This window comes from Schistocerca americana, chromosome 7, assembly GCF_021461395.2.
Source record: "Schistocerca americana isolate TAMUIC-IGC-003095 chromosome 7, iqSchAmer2.1, whole genome shotgun sequence".
Lineage (NCBI taxonomy): Eukaryota > Metazoa > Arthropoda > Insecta > Orthoptera > Acrididae > Schistocerca > Schistocerca americana.
In genome coordinates, this window is record NC_060125.1 from 145260131 (window position 1) to 145275123 (window position 14993).

General features: G+C 38.5%; 1 protein-coding gene across 1 annotated transcript in view; it reads right to left on the reverse strand.

Moving 5' to 3' along the window:
- LOC124622609 (F-box/WD repeat-containing protein 2-like) overlaps positions 1-2365 on the reverse strand; it is a 136953-nt gene extending 134588 nt beyond the window's left edge. The window contains exon 1 of the mRNA XM_047148370.1: positions 2261-2365. Within this exon, the coding sequence (XP_047004326.1) occupies positions 2261-2315 (55 nt within the window). The 5' untranslated portion in view covers positions 2316-2365. The remainder of the gene's footprint in view (positions 1-2260) is intronic.
- Between the last annotated feature and the right edge of the window lie 12628 nt (positions 2366-14993).

The following is a 14993-nucleotide window of genomic DNA, read 5'->3' on the forward strand; positions in this document are numbered from 1 at the left end:
TGGAAAAACAAAATACACACAATGTTACACCAAAGTTTGTGAACGAAGTTACGGCATCCAACCACAGATACTGATCTGTCGGCAGAGGTGCAGAGGCCCACTGGGATCCATCGAGGAGGCACCTGGTTGGCAGTTTGCAGCAGCACCGTAGTGGATCGGATGTCCACCTGTAGCTCTGGCTCGATGTGAAATGAGGGCCTAAATACTGTTGTGCAGCAGGATATCATATTAACTATTTCAGGACACGTGGGTCGCAGATGCAAATAGGTCAGCATCAGTCGGCAATTCCGGTGGCACTGCTAGGGCTGCCTAGTGGAACTACTGCAGAACTGTTTTCTGCTGCAAAGCGGTTGTTTGGCATACAGGGAACTTGCAGTGTTGTTGTGCCAGAGGTTTTCCAGGCATACAGGTGGAACACCGCAACATGTAACAGATCACCACAGCGAGACCATGATTACAACATGTTGTCAAAATAGATAGATAGTCACTTCCATCTCCCTTCTTACCCTTGTTGCCTCCTGTAATGCTGTAATGGCAACTGACGGAAGGTAGCTTATCAGCTGCTTCAGTTATTATGTGAGGAAATGGGGTGACGGGGAGTGCGAGAAGAGGACAGACCGAGAATCAACACCAAGGTTCTCAATTTGAATGGTATAAGCAAACATAATCTAACAATATTAGAGTTGGAGACACTTACACAAATGCAATATATGTACCCCATGTACTTCCACCATCATGTGCATCACAGTTATAACAGCAGATATTTGTTCAGTTCAGTTCCTGTATTCTTATTCTCTCAAAATTCTTTTTTGTGTAATAAGTTGTTCATAATTATGAGCCTTTAAAACTTTTTCTTTTCCTATAACAGATTTTACTCTTCTTCACTTTACTTTTTAAGCTATTTTTGTGTATACTTTTCCTTTCTGGCTTCCAAATTTAATCTCATTCCTAGCAATAATTAATTTAATGTTGAATGGCATAAAGGTTAGTATGGTCTTGAGAGCTTTGATTCCTACCAGATGGGTCAGAGTATTAAAATCTTGAGAAGTGGTTCTGCAGTTCTGTAGCAGCTTTACCAGCCAATCCCACTTCCACATCCACAATTGAAAAATCTATATGGCCCCTAGACAGTGCCCTTCTATAAAGTGTAGCCATCAGGAGGAGGTTAAAGGAAAGACCCCAGTGCCTTAAGACAGGGGCAGTCTGGCTATACAGGAAAACCCTGACAGAAAATCAGACAGGTCAGGTGGCCTAGAGGTAACAGCCTCACGACGTAACTGCACCCCTCATAGCGGAAAAAATATTAACTCAAAATCTTCATAGAAATAAGTCAGATGGATCTCAAAAGAAATGATAGAGGAATGTCAACGACGAGAGAAGATGAATTCCAGAAAAAGTGGTATTAGTAACATGGAATGAACATGGATTAGGACAAAACTAAGAACAACTGAACTGAGAATTAAAAGCAAAAAACGGAAATACAGCTGTCATAATTAAAACAAAACAGTATGATGTGGAGTCGCAACAGTGGCTGCCAATAAGTAGACAAATAAAACTATGTGAATGAAGAAACAATATCAGTAAAGCTAAAACTAGAGAGAGAATATTTAACAATAGAGAAAAAAGAGGAGACTGAGGCACATTAGTAATTCGGTCACTTACACCAGTGGTGTCTGTTAATCATACTCAGTTATGTTAATTAGTTCTCTCTTCATGTGGGTATTACGGATACCGTGCAGATCATACGGCTTTAATTCGAAACCTACGGTTTGACCATCACAGGCAACGAATAATTCTTCCCATATCACAAATCTGAATCGCCAGTTTATCATAGTCTACAACCAATCACAATATGTAACTATATGGAAGGAGGTTGTGGTGAAGATTGGAAGCTCCACAACGTATCGCAAACAAATAATTAAATAAAACTTGGCTGAGTGCGTAATTTGGGCAAAAATCAACTTAGAACCTGAACTGCGAGACCGTAAATACTGCAAACAAGAAGCAAAAGTAAGTCATCAACTTCTGCAACTGCCAACAATAAAACTCTGAATAAATGGAACATGGTTCATAAGTTTAAGAGCTTGCATGACGGGTTAAAGGAAAATGCAACGTAAATCCAAACGGAATACGTATCCTAACCGCCGGTGTAAGCACTACTGTCTTTAACCCTCCAGATACGGGTCGTATTTCAGTGCAAAAATCCTTATTTTTGCATTTAAAAATTTATTCTAAATACTGGAAGAATACATCGCATTACCGCCTTCTGTTTTATCGCTTTGCTTTCCAGCACTGTTCTCGGCATCTTCAGACATTTCCACTCCGTGTAAACAAACAAGACGACTGTAAACAATAAACGTCAGATTATTGTCATCGCTGGGGCAGCGGTGTAGATCTGCTTAAGGCACTGTTCCATTGTCGACAAAAACTTGCATATGCATACGTTAACCACCGCAGCAGGTAGTTAACTGATCCGTGGAAACATTCTACTGGGTCATAGCCTTGCCAGCTGGCACGACAATCATAAAAGTTAAAAATCACTTCTGTCGGAACACTCTTGTGCTCATGAGCCAACCGTGTAAATTTTGCACTGTTTTCACGTCTACAGAAGAAAAAACTATACCACTGGAAAATTATTGGCAAATAACATAGCAGTTATATTAACTGTCTACATCTGCATCTATACTCTGCAAACCATGGTGAGATGCATGGCAGAGGATGCACCCCATTGTTTTGGTCGCTTTATAGATAAGATTAGGTTTACTTTCATTCCAATTGATCCATAGTGAGAAGGTCCTGCAGGATGTAGAACATATCAGAAAAACAACAATACATGACAAATATTTACAACTAAAACAAATAAGCTAATGTACCATTGCACAGGTCCCAAGTGGAATGATAGTCATTTTTTAATGAACACTATATGGAAGAGTCATTTTACAAATACTAATGCACTGAATTTACAATAAAAACGTTTTTTATTTATTTATAAGGTAATAAACGTGTAATACAGCTACTATAATACTTATTTACAATGAACACATTACTGCACTGAGATGGTGCAGAAGTTAGATTGTACTTACACACACACACACACACACACACACACATTTACAATGAACACATTACTGCACTGAAATTGTGCAGAAGTCATGTTATATATCAGTTGGATTTGCTGAGAAACTCATCAATGGAGTGGAAGGAGTTGGCCACCAATAAGTCCTTTAGGCTTCTATTAAACTGAATTTCATTGGTTGTTAAGCTTTTTATGGCTGCTGGCAAGTTATTGAAAATGTGTGCTCCTGAATAATGCACACCTTTTTGTACAAAACAAAGTGACTTTAAATCCTTGTGAAGATTATTCTTATTTCTAGTATTGATTCCATGAATTGAGCTGTTGGTTTGAAAAATTGATATATTTTTAATGACAAATTTCAGTAAGGAATAAATATATTGGGAAGCAGTAGTTAGTATCCCTAGCTCCCTAAACAGGCTTCTGCAGGATGTTCTTGAGTTCACACCACATATAACTCTTACTGCACGCTTTTGTGCCCAGAAAACTTTAGGTTGGCTTGATGAATTACCCCAAAAAATAATCCCATATGACACTATGTAATGAAAGTAAGCGTAGTATGCCAGCTTTTTCATTTTTATATCCCCTACGTCTGACACAATTTGCATTGCAAATAGAGGTTTGTTAAGACACTTCAGCAGTTCTGTGGTGTGCTCTTCCCAGTTGAATTTATTATCAAGCTGTAATCCCAAGAATTTAACACTGTCCACTTCTTCTAACTGCTTTTTTTTTCAAAGTTTAGTGACAAAGAATTGGCTAGGAACCAGTAATTAATGTCCACAAATATTTTATTGGCTGATCTTTCTAAGACTACACTTGATTTGCTATTTATTGCAATGTTTGTATCATCAGAAAACAAAACGAACTTTGCGTCTGGTAATGGTACTGATGAAAGGTCATTGATATAAACAAGAAAAAGTAAGGGCCCCAAAATGGAACCTTGTAGGACCCCACATGTAATTAGTTCCCAGTTGGATGATGCCTGATAGCTTGATACATGTCTCTTTCCTAATAACATCCTTTGTTTCCTGCCAGAAATACAAGATTCGAACCATTTTGCAGCATTTCCAGTTACACTATAATATTCTTATTTATTTAAAAGGATTTTGAGATTCACAGTCAAATGCCCTTGGCAGATCACAAAATATACCAGTTGCCTGCAAATTTTTTGTCTAATGAATTAAGCACATTTTCACTGCAAGTGTAGGTAGCCTTCTCAATATAAGAACCCTTTAGAAATCCAAACTGTGACTTTGACAGTATGTTATTTAACATAAGATGGTTATAAAGCCGATTGTACATTACTTTATCTAAAATTTTTGAGAATGCTGGCAACAGCGAAATTGGACGGAAATTTGATGCTATTTCTTTATCTCCCACTTAAACAGTGGCTTAACTTCAGCATTTTTTAATCATTCAGTAAATATTCCACTGATAAACGACTGGTTACACAGATTGCTCATATGTTACTTTGCTCAGAATCATATTCTTTAATTAACTTTGTTGATATTTCATCATACCCACTAGATGTTTTTGATTTTAATGATTTTATGATGGACATTATTTCTGCTGGGGTAGTGAGGATCAAATTTATATTATGGAAGTTACTTGAAATGTCTGGTCCGAGGTATTCCATAGCAGCATCTACCGAACCTGACAACCCCATCTTTTCAGTAATAGTTATAAAATGTTTGTTTAAAAATTCTGCAACACTATACACATCTGTCACCAATGTATCATTTACTCTTAATGCTATTTGTTCCTCTCCATGTCTGGCGTTATATCATCCCAGAGAAGATTTCTGATTTGACTGTAAAAACTGGATGCTTTCTGTGTCCTGCTGAGTAATGTTGTCTGTCGAGATCATGCTTCCTAGGTACTTTAAATGTGAAACACATTCTACTTTGACTCCTTCTATAAATATATTTGAGATTGTTCCTTGCCTGTTGATGGCCGTTCCCATTGTCTTTGTTTTATTTATTTTTAGCCCGAAACTCTTGAATATTTTGTTCCAATCATTAAGTTTCTTCTGTGCTTCAGTTTCTGTCTCTCCTCAAACTATCAAATCATCAGCAAAAACCAGTGCATTTGGTTCACTGTCTATTTTCTTGATAGATTTTATGATTTTGTCCATTACTATTACAAACAGGGGCGGTGATAGGGAACTTTCTTGTTGGACACTTCCCTTTATTTCAAACCATTCTGATCGTCCACCGTCTATTTGGACAAAGCTGTAACTCTTTTGGTATAGTATCTTTACTTTATCGATTAGGTAGTTTGGCACCTTTAGGTCTTCTGAACATTCCCATATCTTGTTTCGAGTAACACTGTCATAGGCTTTTTCAATGCCCACAAACACAATCACAAGATTTCTTCCATATTCCCAGTACTTTTGTGTCAAATTCTTACTGCAAAAATAAGATCCATAGCATGTCGGTCTTTCCTGAATCCATGTTGTTCTTCCTCATGCAAAGGTTCTCCTATGTTTCTAATTCTCATTTCCATATATTTTCTAACAGTTTTAAGGTGTGTGGAAGCAGCGTGATGGCTCTGTAATTTCCATATTTTCGTTGATTGCCCTTTCTGAACAGAGGGATGATGACTCTTCTGGAATTTTGTTTTCTTTCCAAACCACTGATAACACTCTACATAGCCAATTTAAGCCTAATATACCGGCTGCCTTTATCATATCTGGGGTGAGATCATCAAAGCCTGTCGACTTTCCATTCTGCATGCTCTTTAATACTGTTTCTACCTTACGCCATGATAATGGGTGTCTCTTGGTTTAGATTTCATTAATTACTCTACAGTTGTTGATGGTTGTGTTGTCCCCATCTCCATTTAACAGCACGTTGAAGCACTTTTTCATTTCATCCCTGATCCCTTCCTCTGTTCGTATAAGTTATTGTCACCTGTTTCAAGGGCAAAGATTTTTATATATTCGCTTCATTTACTCTTTAGTACTTTGTATGGTAATTTCCTACTTCCCTGACAGTCTTCCTCTATCCTTGTAGTAAAGTCTTCCAACACTTTTTCTTTACTTCCTGGGTCAGTCTTTTTACAGCTAGTTTCTTTCTCCAGTATCCTGAGCTAGATTCAATTGCTATTTCATTTCGTCTATCATCTGTTTTCTGTTTTTCATTGTTGGTCTAATTTTCTTTTCAGTATGTTCAGTATGATATGACATTACTGATTTCTTTATCTATTTTACTGAACATATATATCTTTTGGTCCACTGCTCGTGGTCGTGTGGTAGCATTCTCGCTTCCCGCGCCCGGGTTCTCAGGTTCGATTCCCGGTGGGGTCAGGGATTTTCTCTGCCTCGTGATGACTGGGTGTTGTGTGCTGTCCTTAGGTTAGTTAGGTTTAAGTAGTTCTAAGTTCTAGGGGACTCATGACCATAGCTGTTAAGTCCCATAGTGCTCAGAGCCATTTGAACCATATATATCTTTCTGCTTGTTTTAGTTGTCTTTTGTATTCTGGTAATCTTTGTTGCCACAACTGCGTCACGTCAGTGATACCAGTTTTGATGTGTACATCCTCAAAGAGGTCAGGTCTATTTGTTGCCATTAGTTCGAATATATTTCCAGCATGAGTGGGGTTCCTAACTATCTTTTCTAGGCAATTTTCAGAGAAGGCGTTTATTAAAGTTTTACGTGATGTCTTATCAGGCTACCCACTGACGAAACTGTAATTTTGCCAATTGATTGTTGGATGATTAAGGTCTCCACCGATGATTACAGTATGACTGAAGAACTTACGTACAAGTGGACTGAGGTTTTCTCTGAAGTTTTTGTTTACATCAGGAGATAAGTCTGATGGACGTTAGAAGGATTCAATTATCATTTTATGCCCACCCCTGATACTGAGTCTTGCCTATACGACACAACTGAGTTGTGATACGAACACAACTGTGTTGTAATAAGAGGAATTTTTTGTTGTTGTAAAATGCTATTCTGTGTCACCTTTAAAATATTTTTGAATTTTACAGAAACTCGTTGTAATATGTTTTTGTTATTGAATAGTTCGTTTCCTACAAATAAATCGCTCGTTAATGAAACTGTGTTGATCGGTGTAAATATGTTTGTTACAGTTTATGGGCGCAAGCCACATCTAATTGAACAAATGATACAATGGAAAATCCAGGATAGCATGTAACAATATCATGAGAAGGAAAGTTGCTACTCGCCATATAGCGGAAATGCTGAATAGCAGATAAGCACAACACATGACTGCGGTCTCAGGCAACTGAAGTTTCAGAAGAAGATTGACTCACTCCATTGTGTGCTACAAGAAGACTTTAAAAAATAAATTAATAAGCCGTACAGTAATGGGGACCTTCTATACAACAACATGGCCACCAATGGCGATTACGAAGCAAATATTATTAAATTTGAATGGCCTGACCATTGGGCAAATTGGAAATGGCATGTCTCAGGGGTGCTTTGTTCTTAATGAAGTCGAAGACCTCATAAATGGTATGCACTAATGTATGACGTTTTCACAGGAAGCAACAAGTGAATAAAAGGTGTCATGCAGAATGGCAAAAGGATGATATGTAAGCAGCAAATCTGGTGATAAGTGCGCTAAAGGAACCAGTTTTTGGACTTGCGTTGGCATGTAATAATGCTAAAGAAACATGGAGCAGACTATGTGCTCGATTGGAATGCAGCAGCACCCAACGCTTAAACATGTTAATTGATTTTTTTTTTTGTCAAACGTGATGATACAAAGGATATAATCGTACATGTAGTTAGGCTGCAAAAGTTGTTTGTAGATCTAAATGGCGGATAAATGAATTGTATTTGTCGTTTCTAGTGCATGAAAAGGGTAACAAAATAACAATCAAAACAAGATACGAAAAGAATAAACAAAGCAAAATTTTCGCGAAATAAGTGAAAACAACGAGGACACTGGGCAGCAGATGGTCTTTGGAAGTCGTGACAGATCTGATGTGTGTGCTGCATTTACTTCATATGCCATGCGTGCGTCTACTGGAAACTACATTGCTACAAATAAATGGTAAAGCCGTAGTGGTGCTACGAAGCACATCACTTCGAATAAACAATACTTTGTTTTGTACAGCGATTTTGATGTACCTGAAGTGATTACATGGGAAAAACACAGTACTAAATGCGTGTATTTGGTTAGTGTACAATTAATTTAGAAATTAGACATTCCAATGGGTGATACAGTGCTAGAACAGAAAATACCTGATGGAAGTGCTCATTTGTTCTCAGCCAGAGCAGCTGTGTGTAACTGCTATAATACAACATGTGACTATAAAAGAGTAACGTTTCGTAAAAAAGGCAGTGGCAAGGGCGTCATGGCACACAATTTGGGAAACAGGCTGTATATATTGAATAGTCATGCTGTCAGATCAGAAATGAGAAATAAACTGAATTTAGTGACACACTCTGAATTACTGCAAGTTAACGTTAAACATTTGGCCATCAAAATAAACAGCACCTGAAGAACATCTTGAAAAACTTGATGTCAGTGTTAAAGATTGTAAGGATGAATTTTGCAATGGTTGTGCAACAGAAAAGATGCAAAGATTAGTATTCAGACAACGAGTAAACCACACCACAGTTGCTGACGAATTAATCCATGTAGTTACCGATGGACCAATGAGTACAGAGTCGTTTGGAGGTGCTCGATATAACATACGTTTTAAAGACGATTTCAGTCAACTCTGTCGAATTTTCTTTCTGAAACACAAATATGAGAGATATGATACAATTAAACAATTTTTATTGAAGCTTGAACCAACAGACACTGCATTAAACATTTAAGATACGATGGAGGCAAAGAATTTAATAACAAGAAAGTCAAGGACTTTCTTATACGAGGGTAAGTCAATTATTATCCGCAATTTAGTTATATTTTTGTTTGTAAAGTACTAAGTAAAGTACTAATTTGCAACAAATCGAGGGAAAGAACCAGCAAGATGACCTTCTGACAAAGCCACTTGAGCGAGTTGAGTTTAATTTACTGTGAGTAAAAATTGAAACAGTAATTATTTGTTTGATTTTTTCCTTTTGGAGCAAGTGGGACATTAAAAGAGTAACTGTTTAAGGATTCAGCATGAACTGTTATTCCATGGTACTTTCGAAATATCCTTTGATTTGACAAGAACTCATAGTAGGTAGCCACATATGTGGCTGAAATACATATTTGAGTCAGCTATTCCTTAGTCTAGTATTTCTCGTCTTTGCGCACATACTGAATCCTGGAATGGTTTAAATGCGTTAGCTTTGTAGACATTTGACACCTGAATTTGTCGAAGTATATAGGATTCACAAAAATTTGTGGTAAGTTAAAGGCTGGTCTACATGCAACAATCTGACTGAGGCCACAATAAATCGCCACAAACCTGATGTGCCTACATGACGCAATGTCAGTCTACTGCTGCCCTGCCATATGTTGGACTATGAGAGAAAATTCTGTGACTAGCGTTGGCTCTCCCGCAAATGAGATTTCAGGTCACAGCATTAAATGCTAATAGTGGAAATTCTTTTGTGTTGTGTAACCGACTTGTATTACAAGGAAAGATACAGGCAAAGATTCAGATGGAAAGAATGATCTTTAGTAAAGACCTGGCTCCTGACGGGACAGCAGCTTTCATATCTTATATGCCATCGAGATTGACGAGGCGAATCCAACGACTGGTAATATCATTTTCGAGTGGCTGTAAAGCCATACAAATATCTACTGACACTCCTAACTTCTCACACAATATACCATGATACTTGCGTGAGGATGTTGTTTCTTGCTTTAATATTCAGCAAAATGATTAAGTAAATTGATGACAGTTTAAATTAGGACATAAAAACGTTTTGTTGCTCTAATGCAGCATATAAGGTACAGAACACACATATAAAAAGAGTACACAACACACATAGAAACTAACAGCAAAGAACCTATACAGGTTCTAGGCACTTCAGTCAGGAACTGCACGACTGATATGGTTGCAGGCTCGAATCCTGCCTCGGGCATGGATGTGTGTGATATCGTTAGGTTGATTAGGTTTAACTAGTTCTAAGTTCTAGGGGACTGACGACCTCTGATGTTAAGTCCCATAGTGCTCAGAGCCATTTTTGAACCTATACAGGGTGAGTCACTAACTATTGCCACCTAGAATAACTCTGAATGTATGATAGTAGCAGAAAAGTTTGTTTGACAATTGTTGTATGGGAGAATGGGGGCCATAAGATGACGTTGGTTTTTTGTTGTTGGGTAGGGTCGTGTCAGAGATATGAAGGTCAACTTCTTTTTTTTTTTTTTTTTTAATGGGGTGTTAAATGTCAACGAAGGCTAAAAAGGCAGCATGAACATCCATTTACAGAAAGTGTTCGAATTGATGACCTTTGGTATCAGTGCAGTGCTGTAGCCTTCTTACCATGGATTGAGTGTTGACAATTCTCTCTCGTATATCGTGCAAATACTACAAATTTGCTGAATACGTCATAGCCATCTAACGTGCCATTGACATGTAAACACGATTCGACGATTTCGCAATATAACACAATAGGAAAGGTAAGACTAGTATCTTCGAATCAAGTGAATGTGAATGATGTATTCCCTTGAAGAACTAGTCTATATGCTTCTCATTTATGGAGAATGCCAACGAAATTCAGTGAGAGCTAGAGAATTATACGCTGAAAGATATCCTCAATGTACTCACCCTACATGTTGTACAGTTAAATATGAGTATGATAAATTGATAACAACTGGATCTTTAACACATCGGAAACATATCTGGCAAAGGAAAGTTACTAACGAGGAAATGGAAATTGGTACTCTTGCCACTGTGAATCGAGATCCTTCTGTTAGTTCATTTCAAAGCACAAGGGAATCTGGCATGAGCCAGAGCAATGTTGATTGTGCTGTGCATCGCTATAAATATCATCCTTACCATACCAGTCTCCACCAAGAGTTAACTGGTACAGATTGTATGCATCTCATTGAATTCTGCTGATTGGCTCAACTTCAGATTGAGAGGGATGACGCATTTATTAATCTGATTTTATTTACTGACAAGGCTACATTCACGAGCTATGGGAATGTTAATTTGCATAACATGCATTATTGAGCAACTGCAAATCCATGTTGGCTGTGGCAAGTTGCACAACAAAAACCGTGGTCAGTGAAAGTATGGTGTGGGATTCAGAGGGACAGAGTTATAAGCCTCTATTTCATTCCTGCAAGAAACGTTAGGTCTGTTATGCTATGGTAGGCTGTGCAACACGACACACAGCTGGTGTGAGTGTGAACATACCATAATTTTTCGTACGCCATACACTTATAAATCATAATCACTCTGCTTGTAAGGATTGTTATGCTGATGCAACATGACGTTACTGTAGTAAGTGTGCTGGCACGTGCAGAGAAAATGACTATGTTTGTTCATAAAGGGCGTGGGAAATTGCGATTTCACTACACTGATAGCTGTAAAGGGATTGAAAGATTTCATGTGGAAAGTTATGTCCAGTCATTGGAAAGATGTAGATTTATGTGAGATATTGATAATTCCAGAGACGCAGTCGTCAGGAGGAGGTATTTCCAGTACTTCGTTCATTGTCAAATGACACCAGATTGGCTCTATAATCATAATATTTATTTATAATTACACTGATAAATATGTAGATGTTTCCTAGGATGACTGCGTCTGGCATGCGAGCATGTGGGAGAGGTAGCTGGTGATTGGAATGAATACATATTTCTGGCTTAAGGCACGATACACAGCTGAGATGTCTGAACTTGACAGGCAGGGTATAAGCATCCAGTTGACCTGAACGTGTCGCCCCCTGGGCAGGTGAATAGCGAACTAATACTCACTATGTGTCGGGCAGCCTTCGGAATCGCGGGTGTTGGGATGATTCTGTGAATTTTATGTGGAAATCTGAGATGATTCAATATGGCGAGTATTTGCGTTTTACAATTATGCCTCACCCCCACACAAATTGACCAGTTGACTGTTTCTATTCTTTGTTTGGATAGGAGAACCTCGAATGTGATGTTTGCATCCAGGTTGTGAAAAATAGGTGGAAGAGACACTTGCCTCATCTAGAGATGAGAAACACATACGATTATAAGTATTAAAGCCTTAGTTTATTTTGAAAAGTGCAAGGATGATCTGGACCCTGTTATATCATTGACATCGCTGTTTGTTAAAAAATATAAGTGAAACTACAGTTTTATGTCTTTTCCAGCTCACAAATAAAAATTTTCGCAGATACGTTTCTAGTTCAAAAAAATGGCTCTGAGCACTATGCGACTTAACTTCTGAGGTCATCAGTCGCCTAGAACTTGGAACTAATTAAACCTAACTAACCTAAGGACATCAGACACATCCATGCCTGAGGCAGGATTCGAACCTGCGACCGTAGCAGTCGCCCGGCTCCAGACTGTAGTGCTTAGAACTGCACGGCCACTCCGGCCAGCTAAGTTTCTAGTAACTAGATGGTTTACAGCACGTCCCACATAATGACCACGCTAGACTTTCGACTTTCTAGAGATATGATTTCCACTATTTATCATCGGAATTGTACTAGACAAGCGATCGGTAGCATAGTGCTATGTTGTTGATATCGAGAATAGTTGCGTTAATGCTATGACATTCTGGCATACCGCGTGCAGTTACACGAAAATCCGGAAATTTTCATATGCTACTCGATGAATGCAGCATAAAAGCGACAAAAATACATCGTTTCTTTGGTGCGGAAAACAGATATTGCATCTGATATTGGTTTCGAGATCAGTAGATTAATACACGATTGATAAAGCATTTCTCATTGAAGCTCAGAAAGTAAATATTCATGTAATCCCAGAGTATGCAGAAGGTCATACCTCGTTTCAGAAACCATGTCAGCACACAGACCAGACCAGAAACAATACTGTTGGCGGACCTTTGTACACAAATTCGGAGAGTGACCATTGTCTGCAGAAAGCGCTCTCATTATGCAGCAGGCCAGCGTGTGTTGGGCAGTTGTCTCGTGACCGATCACCACAGTGGAGGACCAATCAACCTCACAGAGAATATCTGCTGCTGCGATTATATAAGGTGCAGGTGTTTATGCTTTTGGAATCTGTGTGTCTTCACGTAATATGTATGAGTGTCTGGTAGCTATATGCAGAATGCAGAAATGATGTTCTTGTACGATACGGGATACGAACTGTGTTTACTCCATCGAGATGGTATAGTTTGTGGTGATATAGCCTGGTCTGAGACCGGTCTCATTCCGAAAAATTGATGCTTTCATCTACAGTAGCAGAGACGTGTAATTGACAAAGTGTCTTTGGCAATAGTCTCCACACTTCATGATCTGTAGACCACTTTTGCAGGGTTTAAAAGTTAGTACAATAATATTTAACACTGGACTGTAACATATATATATATATATATATATATATATATATATATATATTAAAAATCTTGTTTCATATGGGCATTTCTTGTCCACTTAAAGGCGAAAGAAAAAAATTCGAAGTTTGCAGCTTCTAATTCAACACTTCTAACCATTACATTGCAATGAACTAGCATTATTCCAGGCTTTGTATTGTAGCTCATGAAAGCTTTAACATCATTATGTGACTTTAAGAATAACAAATCGCACCAAGAATCACGTGTTTTTATAAGTCTTCAATGTACCATTGCTTTGAAATGGCATACTTTCAAACCACCCAAGTTACAGTAAGGAATTACAGGCTTGTGACCAGGATACTCTCACATGACACTGGTAACTACAGTGACACATTAGAAATTTACTCAATGCCAAAAAACTTGGGGACTATACACCTCCACTATCCCTTATATGTACAAATTCCTAATCTGCCCCATCCTTTGCTATGAAAATGTTGCACGAGTATCCACCCCTCCCCAGTTCTGTAAGTCCATCCAGATTCTCGAACACCATGCACTCCACCTCGCTTTCTGCATCTAATTACCTTCCCCACAAGGATCCTTTACCAACTCAACACATACCTGCCACTTCTTACTCACACTGAACACCTCCAAACGATCCACACTACCTGTAAACTCAAATGCAACAATTCTATAGTTTCCCCTCTATTTTCCAATCCTCATATGATGCTGCAGCTTTACCAACATATTCTACGAGCTCCCCACTTACAACAAGCTCCACAAACTCTTCCAAAGAAATTTCAGCCATCTCCCTCTTCCAGATCATGAACTCCACCCCAACATTTACCCCTCCTACTAACTATAGGTACGACCTACGTCATCAGGGCTTCCTCCCCTCTCCCAGTGTCCTCACCCTCTTTCCTTCCATTTGACTTTCTTTCCCCCTCTTGTTTCCCAACAACTACTCAAGTCACCAATCCCTCAATCTACTTTGCCCCCTCTTCTGTCACAACAACTACTCCTACCCCATCACTGCAATGTACTAGTCCTCTGTCCTCATATCCCCACATCCCTACCCTCTTTACCAGCCAATCTTTTGTTCTTCAACAACTAACCCATGGCATGTTCATCCAGTTTCTAGTGACTGGAAAATGCTTCTTTTTCATATCGTTGTTTTGGCAGCATGTTCTAAATATGCTCTTATTATTACTATTTTTAACTATCAGCACAAAAAGTCATCCATGGAATAACTCAAAACTTCCATTTTACTTTTCACCCTTAAATAGTTTTAAATTCAGTGTCTACATCTCTGCTATATGTTTCAGTATTATGAAAAGGGAAGTTGCTGCTCACCATATAGTGGAGATGCTGATTTGCAGATAGGCACAACAAAAAAACTCTTACAAATAAAGCTTTTGGACAGTAAGGCCTTCGTCAAAAATAGATGAAGGACACACACACACACACACACACACACACACACACACACACACACACACACACTCTCATGCAAATGCAACTCACACACACAACTGCAGTCTGCGACTCAGCATC